The sequence below is a fragment of the Myxocyprinus asiaticus genome, chromosome 30 (assembly GCF_019703515.2).
Source record: "Myxocyprinus asiaticus isolate MX2 ecotype Aquarium Trade chromosome 30, UBuf_Myxa_2, whole genome shotgun sequence".
Taxonomy (NCBI): domain Eukaryota; kingdom Metazoa; phylum Chordata; class Actinopteri; order Cypriniformes; family Catostomidae; genus Myxocyprinus; species Myxocyprinus asiaticus.
In genome coordinates, this window is record NC_059373.1 from 17,439,783 (window position 1) to 17,462,340 (window position 22,558).

A 22,558-nucleotide genomic window follows, 5' to 3' on the forward strand; every position below is an offset into this window, starting at 1 on the left:
CATTTGGTGGCACAAGTGGTTTAAACTTTTAAACTTCCTCCAATATGTTTGTCCAAAAAGTAATCTCACAGATCTTTTCAAGGAGAAACATTTCAAGCCAACGTGGAACCATTGAGAGCAAGCCAACTATTTTCCTCCTTGCCTTCTTTAATCTTTTTCTTCAAGATTAATCTCTGGAATGGTAAACTCTCCTTCAGCATCCAATCTTTCTCTTATAGTGCTATTAATCATCAGCTGTTGACATTTATGAGTTCAGCCAAGCCTGTTCAATGGGATGCAATAAGAAATACTATATCTGATCACACATTATGCTTTCTCTCATTCAGAAACCACAGGGCATCTTCCCTGACACATACTTACTGTTAACTTGAAGTTAATTGTTTAGTATTATGTGAGGCAAGGTGCTTTTGTATGGTAGAGATTATACGGTGTGTTTCTCAAACAGTATGCCTGAGAAATTCAGATACACTGTGTTATAAATCAGCATGAAAACTTCATATAAGCAGACATAAAGATAAAAACCTTGTGAGCCATTGTGTTGCTGTGTCACACTGGTCAGGATGATCAGACCAACAGAGCAATGTTTTGATAGTGCCACAGTGTTTAAATTTTCAGGGTAATAATTTTAAAAATAGCTCATTTACTGTTGTCTCTGCAGTAGATAGATGCAGATAGTGCTATGACGTCCAGAGATCGCCCGCTGGAGATCGTGCGTGTGCATTGCCAGCGATAAATACCGGTGCTCCAACATATACCAGCATGCGCATCACCCCCCTACCCCCTCAGCCAGAATGAGGGGGGCCCATTAGGTATAATTTTTCAGTAGCCCAGTCAGAAGTTTGGGCGGGCATGTTTAAAATATATCCTTTTTGGTTCTGCAGAAGAAAGAAAGTCATATGGGTTTGGAACAAAATTATGATAAGTAAATAATGACAGTGTAATAATTTTCATTCTAGGGTGAACTACTTCTGCAGTGGTTAATGCTCAGTAATGGGTAAATGGCAAAAACAAGTATACAGTGCAGTTTGTGCTCAAGTGTAACATGCCTTCTAGGGGTTGAATAGATTGCCATATGGTATGTTTATTGTTGCCATGATCACCAATGTGATATTTCATTTTTATTTTCTGCTCATAAAAAAAACTTGTAAAACCCGCCTCACAGAAACTGAATCTAAATATGCTGTTTACGCTCTTTAAATAGTGCTCCAGAATGTGTCAGATTGCTGATTTTCAGGCTGGTACATATTCATTACGTCCGAAGGCTCAGATTGATAAATTAGTGTTCTGAGGGGAGTTGCGGATGAGTCACATGACTAACAGTATACGATGACAGTGCTTTATGAATGTTGGACCACCTTATCATTTATTCATGTGAAACCATCAGTCATATCATTCGCAATTCATAATGTATTCTAAACTTAATTGCAGCTGTAAAAACTGTTCAATATGTTGATCCCCATTGATCTAGCTGGCAAAACTTTCACTAACGTCTCTTTTTCACCATTTATTTAATTTCTTTCATACTGTAGAGGTTTTTCATTAGCATAGAAATTAAAACTATATATTTTAAGGCTTTTTTGTTACGAGCTATATCCTACAGGGCACATCTTGTCCATTTTCAATGCATTTTGCAGCAATGCTTCTTTTGCAAATTCCAGGTAGAGACATTAACCAAATCCTCGTGATTAAAGCACTGCTTGAGATTTTCATTTGAAAACGGATCTTACTTATAGATATTGATGCAAAGGTATGCACCAAATATGCCCTAACGGTGATATTAAAGAGACAGTTCACCCAAAATTAAAATTCTGTGACCATTTACTCACACCCATGTTGTTCCAAACCTGTATGACTTGTTCTTTTCTGTGGAACACAAAAGGAGATGTTAGGCAGAATGTCGGCCTCAGTCACAATTCACTTTTATTGAATGGAAAAAGATGCAATGAGAGTGAGTTTTGTACTGAATATAAGTACAGCTGTGATTACCTATGTCTGAATCATAGCCAGCATTCAGTGTAAGAGCACTCTTGCTCATATGATAATGCTGATTTTCAAATTTGAAAAACTTTTGAGTTCATCAGCTTTTGGCAGCACAACACAACATGTTTTTTTTTTTTTGTTTTTTTTAGTTTTTAGTTTTTTTAATGAACGCTTTTTATGTCACTTTTGATGTTTGAATACAGAGGTCTGCCACATATCTTGCTATCTTGCTAAAGTAGAGCAATCACTGGGCAGAGAACAGAAACCTCTGTGGGTAGACATACTGCAAGTACATCAAATAGTCCTCTACATGGGCAGCTCATCATTGAATTCTATGCTTTGTTTGATCAAAAATAGAGGTCTTGTTAAGGAGAACATAAAATTGTCCATATGCTTTTGAGGGCAAGAGCTACAGGAGGAATTTCAAAGCAACCAGATGGATCATCCAGCAGAAAACAATCAATGAAGGATGCGGTGAACAGACAAAAACAGGTTTGGGAATCAAAATCATTATTTTGAAGGAGATATGTAGTTTTGTACTGAGCATTATACAGCTTTGTGAAGGCAATTCGATTTGTATTGTTCTCCTGATGCTTCACCCAATGATATCCAGGTTTTTGTTTTTACTTTCTTCCTCTTTTCACTTTTCAATATAGCAGCTTCAGTCTCTTCCTCTCCTATTCACGGCACAGAGAGAGAAGTACACAACTCTCCCTAATCTGTATAATTGGGTTACAATGCAGTTAGAGTGAACTTTAAGCCTATCAAGCTTATGGAAAATGTCAATATTGCTCCCTTTAATATTCTGTCTTGTAACAACGGGCTTGGGTAGCTGTGACTTTAGTTTTGTGTCAGACTCCCTGAAGGCTTTAGAATGGCAAAATCCCATCTCATGCCGGCATTAAGCAGTTTGCTTTTAATTTAGGAGTTAAAGGATAACAGATGGATATTCACTGATCATTTACAAATTAAAAGAATGTATCTGCTGTCTTAATCCATCTATAAGGAAATTACAAATGGCAAGTCCATCCATCCATCCATCCATCCTACTCGTAACAATACCTTGTACCTACAATGCATGATGCATAAGTAAATACTGAGTAAAGGTTAAATACCTCAACCAATCAAGCTTGTGCTATGGGCTAATCTGAACAACCAATCACATTTGCAAATGTATGTAATAAATACATCTGAGAAAAACCTGTAGAATATGGGTATTTGTTTGGTGTGTGGGTGGTTCTGAGATTGTGTGATTATATAAGATTCCATGCTCTACACACACACATACACACTGAGGCATTCCTTTCTTAACTGGTGTGTGAATGGGTGCGAAGTGTTTGGAATTTAAATTGCACATCAGAATTCAGTTTACCTGATTATATGTCTGGGTGGCTCGAGCTTGTGGCCCTCAACTACTGCATTGCAGATTCATCAGTTTTGGTTTCCCTTCAGTTTTGTTTCCTGTGGTTCAGAAGGTCATATTCCATCATAAAGCAATTTCAGCAATGTTTCACCTATGTTGCCACTGCATTTCAAATTGATTTGTTTTTCCTAAACACCCCAATTTCAAATGTGCTTGTTTCCCATGTTTACAAGAGACCTGGTAAATATCGGAGTCCCCCAATGTAACATCTACTCATCATACCAGTTTTGACTGTTTACTCCAATGATTAAGCTATATATATATATATATATATATATATATATATATATATATATATATATGCAGGGAAAAGTGTAACATGGCTTTGTTGAACCTTGTACCAATGGATCGTTTTCTGTAAAAATCTTTTCTTCTTGTTTGAGTTTTTTGGCAACTGCACAGCCAAATTACAAGGGAATTAACCACTGTGTGCCCCATGATGCTTCATTGATGATAAATGTATTGTTGAGTTGGAATACAGTCTTTAACTTGAGTTGGTGCACTCACCTCTGTCTTATGAAAGAAATGGTTGCAAAATTGCCTCTCAGAAGGCACTGAGCTGTATCAATGAGTTCATTATGTTATTGTGTTAGATGACATACTGGATGGAAAAGCTGGGTATGATATACAAGGGCTTCCGCTTTGCCTTTCATCATATCAGCCTTACTGTATATTTCCAGTCTCCCGCTGAGGATATTTGTGTGAGACATTGTATGTAAGTAACTGGGTTACATACAAAAGGCATGTTATGTCTGAGAGGTTTTCAGCTGATACAGAAATACATTGTAGGTTTATTAAACATAATGATTTCAAGCGTCATATGGACCAGTGACTCCAGGTGGAAGAATAATGCAAATGCAGGTGTTTAGTACACCTAGTGTTTTAGTATGCCAATTTAAAAAAAAAAAAAAAAAATTTTTTTAAATCATATCTGCCTGCCTGCCTGCCTGAATCTTAAAAAAAATATATATATATACAGGTGCATCTCAATAAATTAGAATGTCGTGGAAAAGTTCATTTATTTCAGTAATTCAACTCAAATTGTGAAACTCGTGTATTAAATAAATTCAATGCACACAGACTGAAGTAGTTTAAGTCTTTGGTTCTTTTAATTGTGATGATTTTGGCTCACATTTAACAAAAACCCACCAATTCACTATCTCAAAAATTAGAATACATCATAAGACCAATAAAAAAAACATTTTTTGTGAATTGTTGGCCTTCTGGAAAGTATGTTCATTTACTCTATATGTACTCAATACTTGGTAGGGGCTCCTTTTGCTTTAATTACTGCCTCAATTTGGCGTGGCATGGAGGTGATCAGTTTGTGGCACTGCTGAGGTGGTATGGAAGCCCAGGGTTCTTTGACAGTGGCCTTCAGCTCATCTGCATCTTGTTTCTCATTTTCCTCTTGACAATACCCCATAGATTCTCTATGGGGTTCAGGTCTGGTGAGTTTGCTGGCCAGTCAAGCACACCAACACCATGGTCATTTAACCAACTTTTGGTGCTTTTGGCAGTGTGGGCAGGTGCCAAATCCTGCTGGAAAATGAAATCAGCATCTTTAAAAAGCTGGTCAGCTGAAGGAAGCATGAAGTGCTCCAAAATTTCTTGGTAAACGTGTGCAGTGACTTTGGTTTTCAAAAAATACAATGGACCAACACCAGCAGATGACATTGCACCCCAAATCATCACAGACTGTGGAAACTTAACACTGGACTTCAAGCAACTTGGGCTATGAGCTTCTCCACCCATCCTCCAGACTCTAGGACCTTGGTTTCCAAATGAAATACAAAACTTGCTCTCATCTGAAAAGAGGACTTTGGACCACTGGGCAACAGTCCAGTTCTTCTTCTCCTTAGCCCAGGTAAGACACCTCTGACGTTGTCTGTGGTTCAGGAGTGGCTTAACAAGAGGAATACGACAACTGTAGCCAAATTCCTTGACAAGTCTGTGTGTGGTGGCTCTTGATGCCTTGACCCCAGCCTTAGTCCATTCTTGAATCGATTTTGCTTGACAATCCTCATAAGGCTGCGGTTCTCTCGGTTGGTTGTGCATCTTTTTCTTCCACACTTTTTCCTTCCACTCAACTTTCTGTTAACATGCTTGGATACAGCACTTTGTGAACAGCCAGCTTCTTTGGCAATGAATGTTTGTGGCTTACCCTCCTTGTGAAGGGTGTCAATGATTGTCTTCTGGACAACTGTCAGATCAGCAGTCTTCCCCATGATTCTCTAGCCTAGTGAACCAAACTGAGAGACCATTTTGAAGGCTCAGGAAACCTTTGCAGGTGTTTTGAGTTGATTAGCTGATTGGCATGTCACCATATTCTAATTTTTTGAGATAGTGAATTGGTGGGTTTTTGTTAAATGTGAGCCAAAATCATCACAACTAAAAGAACCAAAGACTTAAACTACTTCAGTCTGTGTGCAATGAATTTATTTAATACACGAATTTCACAATTTGAGTTGAATTACTGAAATAAATGAACTTTTCCACGACATTCTAATTTATTGAGATGCACCTGTATATATATATTGGGGTGAATGAAATATTTATCGTTTTAATCAGTTTAATGAAATATTTAAGTCAAATAATGAAATAGAAGGTGCTTTTTTTTTACATTCCTCTGCAACTTAGCGCCCTATAAAGGTAAATGGATATGATACAATGCAATTAATGGCCACTTTACTGAAGAGAAAGACTAAGGCTTTAAATTATATTTTCAACTGATAAAACTGATGTAACTTTAACTGATATAACTGATAAAACTGATATTTTCAACCTGGTCTCATGAAATTTCATGCAAAACTGAAATTACGTGCTTTTTTTGGCTGCAGCGCCAAAACTGAGCGAAATGAGGTTGTAATCAGATGAGGTTTTAAGGTGAATTTTAGATGGTGGAACGTACCTCCCTAACCTAAAACTTCACCCTAAACCTAACCAATAGTGTCCGGAAAGATAAATGAGAGTTTAACAAAACAGACATATTTAGCCTTAACCAACACCATCAAGCTAAAAGTCCAACACTCTTTCAGGTGAGCTACCAAGTAAGCTAATAACATAGGAATAAGTGTGTATATGTAGGTGGGTCTGTAATACAAGTGTTAAATTGTTTCATTTTTCATATCATGCATTAAAGTAAAAATTTTTTGATATCATAACATAGCAGGAGGTGAGTAATAAAGTGAAAAATATGTTTTTATAAAATCAAAATCAGCAGTTGTACTCATGATTTATGTGAAAAAGTTTCCAAAAATGTATATAGTGTAACGTTCATTCTATTAGAGCAGGTTGGATATTTTAGTGTTGCGTCATTATGGTTTGAATGTCTTGTTTTCGTTCCATTGTGTTCCATTGCCAGTAATTTGAAGATATGCTCTATAAACAACCCCACTTTCTCAAGCGAATATTGTATGTCCTAGTACCAAGTTAGGCAATTATTGTAGGACTCAATTAGCTCTTTTCCCCTTGTTTTCTTTCATTTATTCACATTTCAATATTTAAGTTTATGGTGATCATTGCCCATACAGCCACAGGCTTAGCATTCGTTCTCGTCTGAGTGAGCCTTCTGGGCAATCGTTGTCTGTTTCCAAGCAAACCAAACATGTCTACTAGAATCAGGCACGACAACACAGATTGACAGTAAATGTGAGCCAAACAACAGCATCTGATAGTGGCAGACATTCATGTCTGATGACTGTTGCCTGAACTCTCCTTACCACCGATTAAGCAGTGCATTAACGCAAGAAGAATCGGATTGAAAGAGCTTCAGTGGGTTATGTGAGAACACACATAACCCACTTTTCATTTGTATACCCCCAATCATTTGTATACCCCCAAATGATGTTGTCACAAAAAGGAAAGTCTGTCTTTCTGCCAGAAGCAGATCTTATCAGATCAGCCTTTCATTTCACCAAGTGCCTGGCCAAAAGAAATCAGACACAAAGAGTCAACAGGGAAGAGTCCTTTTCTGCTGGATTATCAACAAGACACTTAATGTTTACAGCAACTATTTAGCATGCCTGCATTGAAACACTGTGCATGAAATAGTTGAGGGATTATTGCATGTTTTCTGTGTTGTCTATAAGAGGAAAGGTTTTAGTGTTAAGCTCCAAAATGCCCTTTAATTATGATTTAATCTTGTTAAAGGGATAGTTCACCCAAAAATGAAAATTATCTTATCATATACTCGCCCTTATGCCATCCCAGATGTGACTTTCTTTCTTTTGCTGAACACAAATGAAGATTTTTAGAAGAATATCTCAGCTCTGTAGGTCCTCACAATGCAAGTGAATGATGATCAGACCTTTGTAACTTCAAAAGTCACATAAAGGAAACATAAAAGTAATCCATAAGACTCCAGTGATTAAATTCATATCGTCAGAAGCGATATGATAGGTGTGGGTGAGAAACAGATCAAAATGTATGTCCTTTTTTACTCTAAATCTCCACTTTCCCTTTCACTTTTAAGTCACATGTGGTGCATATTTAGTTTCACTTTTACATCTGAAAGTGAATGTTACTGTGGAGATTTAGCATAAAAAAGAACTTAAATATTGTTCTGTTTCTCACCCAAACCTATCACATTACTTCTGAAGACATGGATTTAACCACTGGAGTCATATGGACAGGGTTGGGAGGGTTACTTTTGAACCAGATTACAGAATACATGCTGTAAAATGTAATTTGTAACGTATTTCGTTAGATTACTCAAGGTACTCAAAGTAATGTATTCTAAATTCTTTGGATTACTTCTTCAGCACTGGAAGAATTTTTCACTTGTTTTGACTTAAAACAAGTTTTAAAAACTCTGTCAGTGCATTAAGACAAAATACACATTAAAAATACATTCTCTGAAAAACCTAAATATCTTATGCAGTGTTGTTTCTAAAACTCAAATTGATTTTTAGATATTTTTACAGGAAAACAATACAAACATTATCATCAAGAATATGATTTTTGCCCTAATATCAAAGGTCTTATTAGAAAAAATTAATTATGATCCAATGTGAATTTTCTTGATAAAAAAATATTATCGTGCCTGTTAACGTGCATGTAAAATGGCTAGAAATAGCATTTTAGCTTAGCGTAAAGCTGACAATTTACACAAGGTTTATTTCTATTTCTTCTGCTCCGAACTTACTTCAGATATACTCCTCTGTCTGCTTGTATGAATGTAACACATCATAAGAAAGTGTTTCACCACTGTTCAAATGCACTTTGGATCACATCATTTATATGTATAAATGTTTTCCATCTGAAAGGACTAAATATTAAATGAAACAAATGACAATAAAATGCAAAGTAATCTCTTCAGTAATCAAAATACTTTTTGAATGTAACTGTATTCTAAATACCAATGAATATTTAAATACTTTAAATACGTATTCCCGTTACTTGTATTTCATTACTCCCCAACCCTGCATATGGATCAATTTTATGTTTGCTTTATGTGATTTTTTGAGCTGCAAAGGTCTGATCACCATTCACTTGCATTGTATGGACCAACAGAGCTGAGATATTCTTCTAAAAATCTTTGTTTATGTTCTGCAGAAGAAAGAAAGTCATACACACCTGGGATATCATGAGGGTGAGAAAATGATGAGAGAATTTTCATTTTGGGGTAAACTATCCCTTTAAATAAAACCATATTTGAGCAGGATATTATTTTTCCTTCCCATCCTGTGAAAGAATAACCTTACTTTTTACAATTTGAAATTGAAACTGAAATTGTGCTGTATACTCAGTTTACATACTGGATAGAAAAAGAAGAATAGTACTAAAAGTAATAATGAACCTTATAAACAATATTAATGAACCTTATAAACAATATTTATGCATGTAAAAAAAGAAAAAAAGTGTACTTCAATTATCACTTTAAATGTGTGTCGTTACAATTAGGTGTATAGAAATGCTGTTCTGTGCTTTAAAAATATCAAGCATAATCAGACTTTGCATAGATTGTTCCCTAGTTTTGCCATTCTCCATAAGCTTCCTCAATGGCCGAGGATCTGAGCAGGCATCAAAACTCTTAGCATCTTGCAGTGCTTCACTCCTAAGATGTTGCTCTTCCCAGCTGCTCTCTGACTTCCTGCTCTGCCAGGTTAAACATCACCCTATAAACTCTGGCATCTCACTGGCTTCTCCAACAGCAACTCCCAGAATTATTTTAACATGCCTCCTTCCTCCCTAAGAGGAGAAGTTTGAAGTTCCCCTCTTTTCCAAACACAAGGGCCAGTTTGAGACGCCTGTCAGGCTGTATCAGTTTGTGTGAATCAAGCAGGGCCAGAGAGCTTCTTGTGGAGCAGAAACTAGCAGACACAGACATTACTTTTGACATGAGGCCTGGAGGAGCAGTCACAAACCCAACAAACACTCAGTGCCATCCTACAGTATGCTGGGCATTTTCCCCAGCCACTTTAAGGCAGTACTCAGATATATTATCCTTGAACCAAACATGTGCAAGGATCTGACTGAAAGGCAAGCGAACAATGTAATGCTCACTCTTCCACGCTGTGCCTTCTGGGACAGCCTCATTTATTCAAATTGCATTTAGCAGACCGGTCAAAATGTGAACCTCATGGGGTCAGTCAAATTACTCTTAAAGGGATAGTGTACACAAAAATTCTGTCATTTGCTTATTTGTTCTGAACAAGTATGACATTCTTTCTTCTGTGGAACATTAAAGAAGAAGTTTTAAAGACTGTCTGAGCTGCTTTCTACCATACAATGATAATGGATGGGACCCAGGGAGATCAAGCTAAAAAAAAAAAAAAAAAAAAAAGTTTGTGTGAGCAACAGACAATCATGCCTTGAAAATCTTAACGGTCACCATTTACTTTAATTCTGTGTAAAAGTGCAGCTTGAAATCAGTTATAAATGCCTCCTTTTGTGTTCCATAGAAGTGAAAAGTTTATACAGCTTTCAAAAAACATGAGGGTGAGTAAATTGTGGCAGAATTTTCTCTTTCGAGTGAACTGTTCCTTTAATTATTTTTCTCATCCTTTCTCACTGTATAAAAGAAGGGCATATGTGCAAAGCAAGAAGTCTCGCCAGGTATAAATTCACATCATGTTCCAGAAGCTGACTCACAGTGGGGGGTGGGGGTGGATGTGTATGTAGGTAATTTTCTAAATGGAGGTAGTAACGGCAGTGATTTATCCAAAATATGACACTGGTAATATCATCATAACATGGAGAGACGTGGAGGGAAACGGTGAAGGAACGTTAAATAAATCAGCTGGGCTGTATTGATTTATGTTCGTCTTTCTCTTGCAGAATACATGATGGATATTAATACACCTGTTTTTACTGTCTGTTGTTTTATTAAATCTGCATTTGATGGTTATTGTTCGGAGTCCAACTTGCATTACCCAACAATGACAGATTTTGAAGTAAGGATACCAATGGCGTGACTCGACTCTGTCAATTTCACTTTTCAAACCTGCTGTCACAAGAGCACCACAGACTCGTTCTGTCCAGACCAATCATTTTGAAAATGCCAGATCTCTATTAACACACACTGAGCATTTACAGCAGCAATATGTCTATGTGATTTGCCCGAAGAGCTTGTGTATGGCAGAATGCTAACTGAATATCTTTATATAATAATAGTAGGTGACATTTTGATTTCTGGCTTTGTGGTTGTGTTACTCCATTTTCCCCCCAATGTTCCATGGTTTTTATTCCCCATTTCTAGCTGAATGTGGCTCATCTGTCTTCAACAATGAAGGAATTCTACTGTCACCAAATTATCCCATGAACTACGAGAACAACCATGAGTGCATTTACAGCATACAGGTGCAGGCTGGGAAAGGAATCAACATTTCTGCTAGAACCTTCCATCTGGCCCAGGGTGACATTCTTAAGGTATTTCTCCACCTATGTTGCAGGATTGCAAACAAAAGTAAAATTTGTCCTCCAAATTACATTTGACATATCAAGACCTTTCGTGACTATTGCTTTCCAATTACTTGCTTTTATTGATCGTTTCATCATGAACAATTTGACCAGGGTTCAAAATGAACTTTTTCCCACACCTGCAAATGGTAAGTGATTTGAGAAAATGTACTGGCCAAAACCGTTTCAGTAACAGTTTACAATATGGTTGCATTTGTTAACGTTAGTTAATTACCTTAGTTAAGATGAACAATAGTGTTACAGCATGTATTAATCTTGGTTAATAATTTCAAAATTATTAAAATTTAATTAATTAGTTAGTTTAAAAATATACTTTAATAATTTTTTTAAATAAAAAAACGTATGCATTAAGAACTAACATGAACGAACAATTATCAGTTTTATTTTCTTAAATTAACATTAAGATTAATAAATGCTTTAAAAAATTATTGTTTATCGTTAGTTTATGATACCTAATGCAATTACTAATGTTAAAGGAATAGTTTACCCCAAAATAAAAGTTCTATCATTTACTCACCCATATGCCATCCCAGATGTGTATGACTTTCTTTCATCTGCTGAGCTCAAATGACGATTTTTAGAAGAATTTCTCTGCTCTTTTGGTCCATATACTACGCAAGTGAATGGGTGCCAATATTTTTAAGTTCCAAAAATCAAAAAAGTCAGTATTAAAGTAATCCATAAGACTCCAGTGAATAAATCAATGTCTTCAGAAGGGATATGATAGGTGTAGGTGAGAAACAGATTAATATTTAAGTCCTTTTTCTATAAATTATCCTCCCTTCTCAATCAATCTCCACTTTAACTTTCACTTTTACATTCTTCTTCTTGTGTTTCTGGTGATTTAAATTGTTTGTACATATCGCCACCTACTGGGCAGAGAGGAGAATTTATAGTAAAAAGGGACTTAAATATTGATCTGCTTTTCACCCACACCTATAAAATTCTGAAGATATATATTTAACCACTGGATTCATATGGATTATGTTTATACTGCCTTTATATGCATTTCGGAGCTTTAAAAATTTGGGACCCATTCACTTGCATTGTTAGGAATTACAGAGCTGAAATATTCTTCTAAAAATCTTTGTTTTTGTTCAGCATAAGAAAGAAAGTCATACACATCTGGAATGGAATGAGGGTGAGAAAATGAGAGAATACATTTTTTTGTGTGAACTGTCACTTTAACAAATAGAACCTTCTTGTAAAGCATTACAGAGTGTTTTTTGCATTCTTTTTTATCAATTTTCCATGTATACTTAAAATACTGGTGAAAAATTACTTGAGGCATCCTAGATAAACTTCTGATCATACATTTTCCATGTATACTGTATATACAGTAAGTCCTTAAAAGACACACAAGTCATTATTTATTGTGTATCATTTACATCAGTGAGGGTCTGACTGTAATTAATACAGTTTGATTTGAACCATATATCATTTTGCAGTAACTTATAAATTGTCCTGCCACTGGGTAGTTACTTGTTTTATTTACTTACCAAAGTTAATTTTTACATAATTATTTTATTCTACATTTGACTGACATAGTTAATTCTACGAATGTCTACACATTCAGAGAAACAGAGTGCAAGATTACTATGATTATTGGTGACAATTTTAGCAAGAATGTTGGAACAAAATATTTTGTCTGTCTATATACTGTACATGTTTATCAGGTAGCAGGTTTTATTTTTTATTTTTCTTCATGGTCTACACTCTGATCTCAATGGCTATATCTCATCGCCTGCAGGTCTATGATGGTAAAGACAACGCAGCTCACATGCTGGGTGCCTTTACTGGTTCATCTATGCTGGGTATGACCCTCATCAGCACCTCCAATCACCTGTGGCTGGAGTTCTACTCTGATGCGGAGGCCACTGGAGAAGGCTTCAAATTGGTCTATTCCAGTAAGTTATTACACTGCCCCTATACCCTGCACATGCTTCAGACCAGCAGGGCTTGACCTTAGTAATAAAGAAAGGCTATTCACAAGAAATAAAGTGCCTGTCTTAATAGTGTACCTGTCTCGTAAGGGCCGTTCACATCGCAGACAATTGACAGACAGAAAGCATCAGACAACATGTTATTGCTTTATTTTGATCTACAGAGAATTTCTTGCGGCAAGTGGTAGTTGATGGCTTCCATATTATCTAAGTGTTTTGCGTAGTGTCGCAGTGCTAAATGGGCCACTTTATGTTTTCCCAGATTTATTTCCCATTAAATATTTCCCAAACATCTACATACAGTTTCCCCAATTTATATTAACATACAAATGTATGAATATCATTGCATTAGATAAAAAAAAAAAAAAAAATCAAACCAAGAGTCATTTGTTTTAAAGAAATAGAGCACAAACACACTTTTCAAGCAACATGTCACCAGCCTGATCTCATGAAAATTACGTGATCATGACAAAAAATTTTCAAAACAAAATTACGTGCTTCATTGCACGATTCGCTGCAGTTTTTCAGTGAAATGTCCAGCGGGGAGCGCCGAAAGTGAGTGAAATGTATTGTAATTAGACAAGGTTTTTAAGGTGAATATTAGATGGAGGTTTTAATGAGTAAAACATATCTCCCTAACCTAAATCTTTAACCTAAACCTAACAGATAGTGTCCTAAAAGCAAATTATAGGTCAACAAAACAAACATCCTTACCCTAAACCAACAATTAAACCTCTGATCGATAGTGTTGCAAAAGCAAATTCAACATGAAAAGCACATTTTCTGAAGCAACCATGTCATTTTGTGTTGCTTTTAAGACTCTTTTGTCTCACATGTCAGCTTGTGTGCTTGACTGGGATCAAACCATGGTTTGCAAAAATTATAGAATTCTAAATTATAGTAGATTGGTTATAGTAACATTCATTATATGAGACTGGGTTACATGTCACAAAAAGAAGTATGTTAGGTTTAATATGATATAGCATTTAAAATTAAAGTTGAAGTGTGTAATTTCTGCAACACTAGTGCCACCAAAATTGCAAAAATAAACAATGTTTTCAAAACAGCTTTACGAATATGCCCCTCGTCTGCTGTTGTTTGAACCGTCAGACAGTCCCGCCCCCAACTTATGCCACTGGTTGAGTAATGCTGTTGGGCTGGGTCTTAATGGGTAGCTCTAAACAAACACAGTAGTTTTATGGTGCCACAGAGATAAAGCGTTTACAGTTTTTGAGAAAATGAACCCCTGAATGACTTATAGTTATCTCTGCATATTAAGTTGGGAGAAGGAAGTATTTAAACATGAAAAAAGTTACATACACTACCAGTCAAAAATTTTGAAACACCTTTTTTTTTTTTTCACATTTTAGAATAATAGTAAAGTCATTAAAACCATGGAATAACTTAAATGGAACTATGGGAATTATGTTGTGACTAAACAAAATCCAAAATAAATCAAAACTGTGTTATATTTTAGCAACTTCAAAGTGGCCACACTTTGCCTAGGATTTTCAGAAATGTACTCTTGACATTTTCACAACCAACTTCTTGAGGTATCACCCTGGGATGCTTTTTAAACAGTATTGAAGGAGTTCCCATCTATATTATGGACACTTATTGGTGCTGTTCTTTATTATTTGATCCAAGTCATCAATTTAAAAAAATATATATATTTTTATTAAATTTTAGATTTATAATGAAATAAATTAATATGGCGGCACAATTATATTTTTGTCTACAAAACTAATTTCAAACATTTAAGCATAGGCCTTCAGATCAAAAGATTTTTAAGATCATGAGAAACATTTCGGTCAAGTGTTTCAAAACTTTTGACCGGTAGTGTACTTCAACTTTAAGACCTAAAAAAAAAAAAAAAAAAAAAACATTTGGACACTTTTACATGTCCATAGGTGATTAACTTTACCAGTGGTTAGGGTAACTGACTGACATCCAATGAAAATAACCCTGGGACCAGTTGGTTAATGTAAATTTTAAAAGTAAGTAAAGTCAATGTCTGGACTTGTCTCTGGAAGGTTATTTTATACATTTACCTTGTCCTGATCCACTCGAGTTATTAAATATTGATATGGATTACTGAATTGCTTCAGCATTTTGACCAAGATAATATTTTAATACATGTGCACTTCTTATATCTATGGTACAAAAAGAAATATAGAAATTGCATCACTTCTTTTTTGTTCACAATTTAAATGCATTTGATTCCTTTAGAACTCAAAGACCAACAGATAAGAAAAGCTGTTTTACTCAGGAACAACGTAACAGAAGAATGAGAACACCTGAAACAATCAGCTTTCGTCAGCTCTAAGGGATTATCAGAGAGTGAACTAGTAGGAACATGACCATGTAATCATTGACATTGGCTTTGTTGGCCCAAAGCCAGAGTTGTGCAGGTACTTAGTCCGAATCCGGTGTGCTTTAATGGTATTGTGCTCGCAATGTGGGATTCAACAAGGTTTTAGTTCCAGTGGGGGGTAAAGTATTAACCTGCTTGTGGGCTATCTCATTTGAAATCAACTAAATCCCTGTCTGTGTACAATTCCATACCCTCTAAAGGATTAGCCATTTGAGTGTATAATAAAGGTCAGATACAGCCAAGAGAAAGCAAGCCACCTCCAGTCACCTAGACGTTGTAATTTAGAGGCCTGATGAGGACAGGAGGGTGAGTATGGTTGATTTAAATATCTTTGTTTATTTGATTGAGTCCTAATCTCAACTCAAGCATGCTCTGAAACTACCACCTGTAATCAAGTAACAATAATTTTGTTTTTATCTGTACGTAACAGCATGCAGCTTAATGGTAGACTGCTCATAAGCTAAGCAAGTCCCCTATGTGGCCATCTTAAAAGGTCTATAATTTTTTGGCGGGTTGTCAGCTCAGTGGCATGCAGGTTTATTGTAATTTATTTGACAATTTAGAGCTATGGAGAAAAACAAAATGTGGTTATATAATGACTTATTTTAAATAAAATTAACAAAAATTATGACATTATATTATATTAGTAGTAGTAGTAGTAGTAGTATTTATTAATATAATTAATGATATAATGTTTGAAAGATCATTAATGTACATTCAGAATGTTAGAAAATTGTAATTTATTTGTTTTCATATATATTCTTATTTGAAGTTATGAAGGTCTGTATGATCTGTTAAGCATAAGTTTGTATGCAGGGTGGGGAGGGTTACTTTTGAAATGTATTCCACTACAGATTACAGAATACATGCTGTAAAATGTAATTTGTAACGTATTCTGTTAGATTACTCAAGGTCAGTAACGTATTCTAAATACTTTGGATTACTTCTTCAGCACTGGTAGATTTTTGTTTTGACTATAAAAACTCTGCTAGTACAGTTAGACAAAATACATGTTAAAAATACATTCTCTGAAAAACCTAAATATCTTATGCAGTGTTGTTTCTAAAACAAGATAAATCAAATTGATCTTGTTTTAAGGATTTTTAGATATTTTTACAGGAAAACAATAAAAAAATTATTATCAAGAATAAGATTTTTGCCCTAATATCAAAGGTCTTACTTGAAAAAAAGAAATTATGATCCAATGTGAATTTTCTTGATTAAACCAAATATGTTTGTGCCTGGTAACATGTGCATGTAAAATGGCTAGAAATAGCATTTTAGCTTAGCGTAAAGCTGACAATTTACACAAGGTTTATTTCTATTTCTTCTGCTCCAAACTCATTCTCTGTCTGCTCGTATGAATGTAACACATCATAAGAAAGTGTTTCACTGCTGTTCAAATGCACTTTGGATCACATCATTTATATGTATAAATGTTTTCCATCTGAAAGGACTAAATATTAAATGAAACAAATGACAATAAAATGCAAAGTAATCTCTTCAGTAATCAAAATACTTTTTGAATGTAACTGTATTCTAATTACCAATGATTTAAATTGTAACTGTAGTGGAATACAGTTACTTATATTTTGTATTTTAAATATGTAATCCTGTTACATGTATTCTGTTACTCCCCAACCCTGTGTGTATGTGATTTCAGTCATTTTGGAAACTTACACTAGACTTGAATTATACCAGCCTAATCCCTTTAACCACACCCTTTTTCTGAATTCCAAATCCCTGCCCCCAAAGAAGTCAGCCAGTCCAATGTCAGAAAATCTGAACATAAAATTATTATTCTCAGGCAGAGCGTGTGTCTAATTGGCTAAATAGTGTGAACTGCTTCCACAACTGCTGTATGATATTGTTTAGTTCATGCACTCAAAAAAAAAAGTTACCGTTTGAGGTACAAAGCTGTCTCTGGAGTGGTACCCTTGTTTTGGGTACGTACTTGTACCCTTAAGGAGACAAAAAATTATTTTTCTTTTTTTTTTCACAGAAAAGCAAAACACATAAATATACCTTTGAAGGAACAAAATTGTGATGGCCATTGTACCCTAAATGGTGCCTTTTTTTTTTTTTTTCTTGAGAGTGTAGGAACATTCACCCTTGAGTAACCTTGAGTAACTTATATAAATGGAGATTATCATAAAGTGAAAATTAAATTAGTACTTAAATAATGCAATGTATAGCTGTAGTGGACCGATAGTGAGCTGCCATGTGTTTTTGGCTATTTCTGAACATTGGCTGTTTAATGATGGTTAGTCATAGCTACACAATTAATAACGGGATGTGTCACACAGTGAGTGCTGTGGTTCTGATTATGGCTCCAAATTAACCAAGCACTTAATCTTAATTGTTCTGCCTGCTTAGCAAGGGATTGTCTCTGCCTACCAGCCCAGTAGGATATTAACTTAAAATTGTTGCCATTGATGATTGCATTAATGGCAAACTTTTACGGCTTTGCTACCGAGCAGCATGAAAATACCAGAAGAAGGCAAATTTCAACAATCGCAATAATGACTCTCATAAAGCTGAATGCATAATATTTTATTCTCCATCATATTCTGTATCTAGACTAACTAAACTGATTAGGGTGGCCAATTTTTATCAGAGATCATTTGTCAAAATTGGGAAGACCAGTTGTGCTCTATCACAAATTTATGCTGGTGTATTTATTAACTGGCCAAACGTACAATGAAAGCACTTATATAAATAAAATATTGACTTCTATTTGTGACAAAGGGGAGAACTCACTAATACCGATAGCGCCGTCTATTTGCACACACTGTCTGTGTTACCCACTGCATTCCAGGCACCTGGATTGGCTTTTTAAAATGCTGAAAGTGTCGTCTACTATGCATCTGGATAAATGCCACTTATAATGGTCATCTTTATCATTTGGTCATCATTTGATAAATAACTGCAGCCCTGATCAATAGAAAATGTCTCTTAAGTAAACTTTTGTTAACCACTTGCTTTCCATAGGTGGTGATAGCACAATTCATGATAATTTTGCAAACAAATAATACTTGCAACTGTTTTGCATTAAGCACCAGGTTTGCAGGTGGTTAGCGGGCTGCTACACTGAAATACCATAAGCAAAAGTGGTGCAACTCACTGTTTAGTGCATTTGCCTCATTGTCTTGAATGAAACATTAAGACTCTGTTACACCTGGTGTTAAGATGCATTTTTGGGGACCGGATCACATGCGGTCAGCACTAAATACAGGTCTAAACAGGGTCTAAAACATTTTGTGATTAGATCACAAAAACCACATATGAATGTGGTCAAAAACACATCTGACCACATCACATTTTAGGAGTAAATGCTAATCCGTCCTGTATGCGTCCTGGACAGCAGTGAAGCACCATCCCTCACCTGTCAATCAACCTCTGTGCTAAAACAGAGTCTGAACTTTGCCGGTTATAAACGGCTTAAAATGGAAATAACCATTTGATCGTCAAATTTAAAAAAGCCTTTATATACACAAACATCGCATGGATGTTTGTTGGTGAAAAGAATAGCATTTTAGAATGCTATTCTGAGATGTGGATTGGTGCTGTTTTAGCAGCATAAGGGGGACATACACAATATTAGGCAGGTGGTTTTAATGTTGCGGCTGATCGGTGTATGTCATCATAAAACAGAGAATCTGAAATCTGAACACAAGAGGTCACAGGAAACGCATTTAAGCGACCAAGTGTAAACAGCTATGTGTCTCACTTGACCACATGTGATCGGATCACCCAAGATGCATCTTAATACCAGGTGTAACCAGGGTCTAATGCATGCTGTGACCTCATCTTAACCTCACAAACATCATGTGTTTCAGGTTTTGAGCTCTCTCATTGTGAAGACCCTGGAGTGCCGCAGTTTGGCTTTAAGGTCAGTGACCAGGGCCACTTCTCTGGCAGCACCATCACCTACAAGTGCGACCCTGGTTACTCTCTGCACGGCAGTGGCGTGCTCAAATGCATGACAGGAGAGAGGCGGGCCTGGGATAACCCTCTGCCTTCCTGCATTGGTAAGCCTGCAGGATCTCAAACTATGTAGACAGGATGGGAAGCAATTAGAAGTATACTATTAGGCCTATGCATTATAAAAGTCTTAGACAAAATGTAATAGGCATAGGTGTTGTGTTCCCGCTCCAGTAAATGTTCAGGTTTCGTAATTCTTCATTCGAGAATGCAGGTGAATTCATTTGTACCAGGATTCATGTACACAGATTAAAATGATGTCTTGAAAGACTTTATAAAGAGACAAAAAAGGAAGGAGAGGAGCTGTTAAATCAGAAACTGTTAACCTCTTTTCAGATATCTTTTAGATTATCTTTTAATCCTTATTAAAGCTCACTTTAGTCTTCATATGTGCATTTCCATTCAATACATCCACTTATTTTTAAGATTTATGATATATATTAAACATACTGTACAATATGAAAATACTCATATTATCTAATATCTAGTGTGAAATCTGTAGTACAGTTATAGACTTATAAACGTACCCTAGAACTGCAATATACATCACCACCATGTACTGTATGTGGTTATGAATATAAGAATGCCTGAATCACTATAAATGCATAGAAAATGAAAGTAAAATGAAGTTATTATAGCTATTAGTTACAAAGGATCATTATGAGGCACATCTAATGGTGAATCAATGTATCCATTCATTCATTCATTCATTCAGGGCTAGAGCATTAATAAAAATCAATATTCCAGACAAACTACAAAAGTAATTGTAAATCCTTTTAAATACATTACCTATGTGTTGTCTAGTGTCCCTACCTGCTTACTGGTATAATTTGTTATATATAGGTTACTGACTTCAATTTAACATTTGGAAGATCCAACCCGGTCCCTTCTTCTGGTCATCATAACTGAGCTCCAATGTTGCACCCACCCATTTGTCTTAATAATCAAGGGCTGCATTGAGAGCCCTTCCCCATTTTGGAAGTTAGCAAAGCTTCAATATTGCTCAGTCTACTCATATTCTGCATAGAAACTGCAGCTCAACACACCTTTAATCTTTAAAGTCTATATTAAGGCCTTCGTATTAGCCTTTTTTGTTGAACTTTCACCGTGTATTTCTGAAAAGGCCAAGACGTTTTTTTTTTTCTTTCTTTTTTTTTTCTTAAATGACTACCAATGGCCAATGTTTCTTGATTAAATTAGTAGTAGTGGAAGCCTCTCGGATTAATACATCTGGAATTAATGGTACAGCTTGTTATTATTGGAGCCAATGCTGGGGGTCCCTGCTGAGCAATGGAGATGAATCTTTACAAAGCAGGCTTGAGATAAGACTGTGTGCTGCTATTACTTCCTTCATTTTCCTGATGAATGGTGATTATGGGGATTTGGCTTCCAATGAGTTGAATATTTGTATGCCTACTGACCCCAGATCAGATTTGCTCACTATTAGATTTACTGTTAATGAGGTCTGATTAGACTCAAAGCTATCGTCCAATAGCTTCCCCATGCCAGCTATAGATAAAGCTCACGATGGCTTTCTGACTTATTCTTGCCAGCACACTACTGTGTTCATGGCAGTCTAACACACAGTAGAGCCGTGTTTTGTGTTTTTCAGGGTTGGGAAAAATGCAATTTATTAAGCCTCCACAGGATGTTGAATTGGAATATGTATTGGAATGACAGGAAGAGGAATTTACTGAATTGCAATTTTAAGAAATTCAAGAGTGTCCCCCTGGAGTCGTGAGTTCGAATCCAGGGCGTGCTGAGTGACTCCAGCCAGGTCTCCTAAGCAACCAAATTGGCCCGGTTGCTAGGGAGGGTAGAGTCACATGGGGTAACCTCCTCGTGGTCGCTATAATGTGTGGTTCTCGCTCTCGGTGGGGCACGTGGTGAGTTGTGCATGGATGCCGCGAAGAATAGTGTGGGTCTCCACAAGTGCTACGTCTCTGCGGTTACGCGCTCAACAAGCCACGTGATAAGATGCGCAGATTGACGTCTCAGACACGGAGGCAACTGAGATTCATCCTCTGCCACCCAGATTGAGGCGAGTCACTACTCCACCATGAGGATTTAGAGCGCATTGGGAATTGGGCATTACAAATTGGGGAGAAAAAAAAAAGCATGCTGATTTAGCATTGCTCTGGTGTACAGAGCTTTCTTCATTTTTTGTACTGTAGCTTCCTCTAGAAATGGGTGAATTGGAATGTCTCTCACAGTCTAATTCACACCCCTTACCTCTGGACTTGTAGAAAAAAAAAAAAGAAACAGCTAAATATTTGATATCTAATAAAAAAAAAAAAAAAAAAAAAGAATAGTGAAAATGATATGCCTTCTCACTACTTTGAAATATCTCACTTTTGCTAAAGGTCATATCAAATGACCCGCACATATCGCCTGTCAAAGGAAGTGAAAAATATTCCATATTATTAAGCATCTATTATTAATGCTGGCAGATAAGTCTGAAAAATAGCAGTCGTAAACTTCAAGGTTGATTGGTATTTTGCAAGTTTACCATCAGTTTAGTGGAACAATTGACAAAATGAGCACATGTGAGTACAAACAGCAGGCTTGTGCATCATTCAGAATTGAATTGAGGACAGGGTGCATAAATGTAATTTAAATTAGAATTTAAGAAATTAAAATGGAATGAAATTCAAAGTAATTAATTGAACTACAGTACTGTAAATTGTAGCTTTTTATTAATACATATAATTTTTTAGTATGAATTACCCATAAACATGATAATGCACAGAAAACTTATGGGATATTTTCAGAAACATCAAATTATATTATCAGTGTTTGAAATGCCAACAATAATAATTTTACTTAATTTATATCTATATAAAATTATTTGTTTTGGGCATTGTTAGAAAAACGTGAATGCTCTAATGCAACACCAAAGTCTTCAAAATGGAGTGATATATGAAAATATAA

At 35.8% G+C, this 22,558-nt stretch overlaps 1 protein-coding gene across 2 annotated transcripts in view; it reads left to right on the forward strand.

Annotated features, from left to right (window-relative positions):
- csmd3b (CUB and Sushi multiple domains 3b) overlaps positions 1–22,558 on the forward strand; it is a 715,228-nt gene that overhangs the window by 498,424 nt on the left and 194,246 nt on the right. For both annotated transcript variants that reach the window (XM_051664389.1, XM_051664390.1), the window contains exons 22-24: positions 11,106–11,275; positions 13,077–13,233; positions 19,483–19,674. In XM_051664389.1, the coding sequence (XP_051520349.1) occupies positions 11,106–11,275; positions 13,077–13,233; positions 19,483–19,674 (519 nt within the window). The remainder of the gene's footprint in view (positions 1–11,105; positions 11,276–13,076; positions 13,234–19,482; positions 19,675–22,558) is intronic.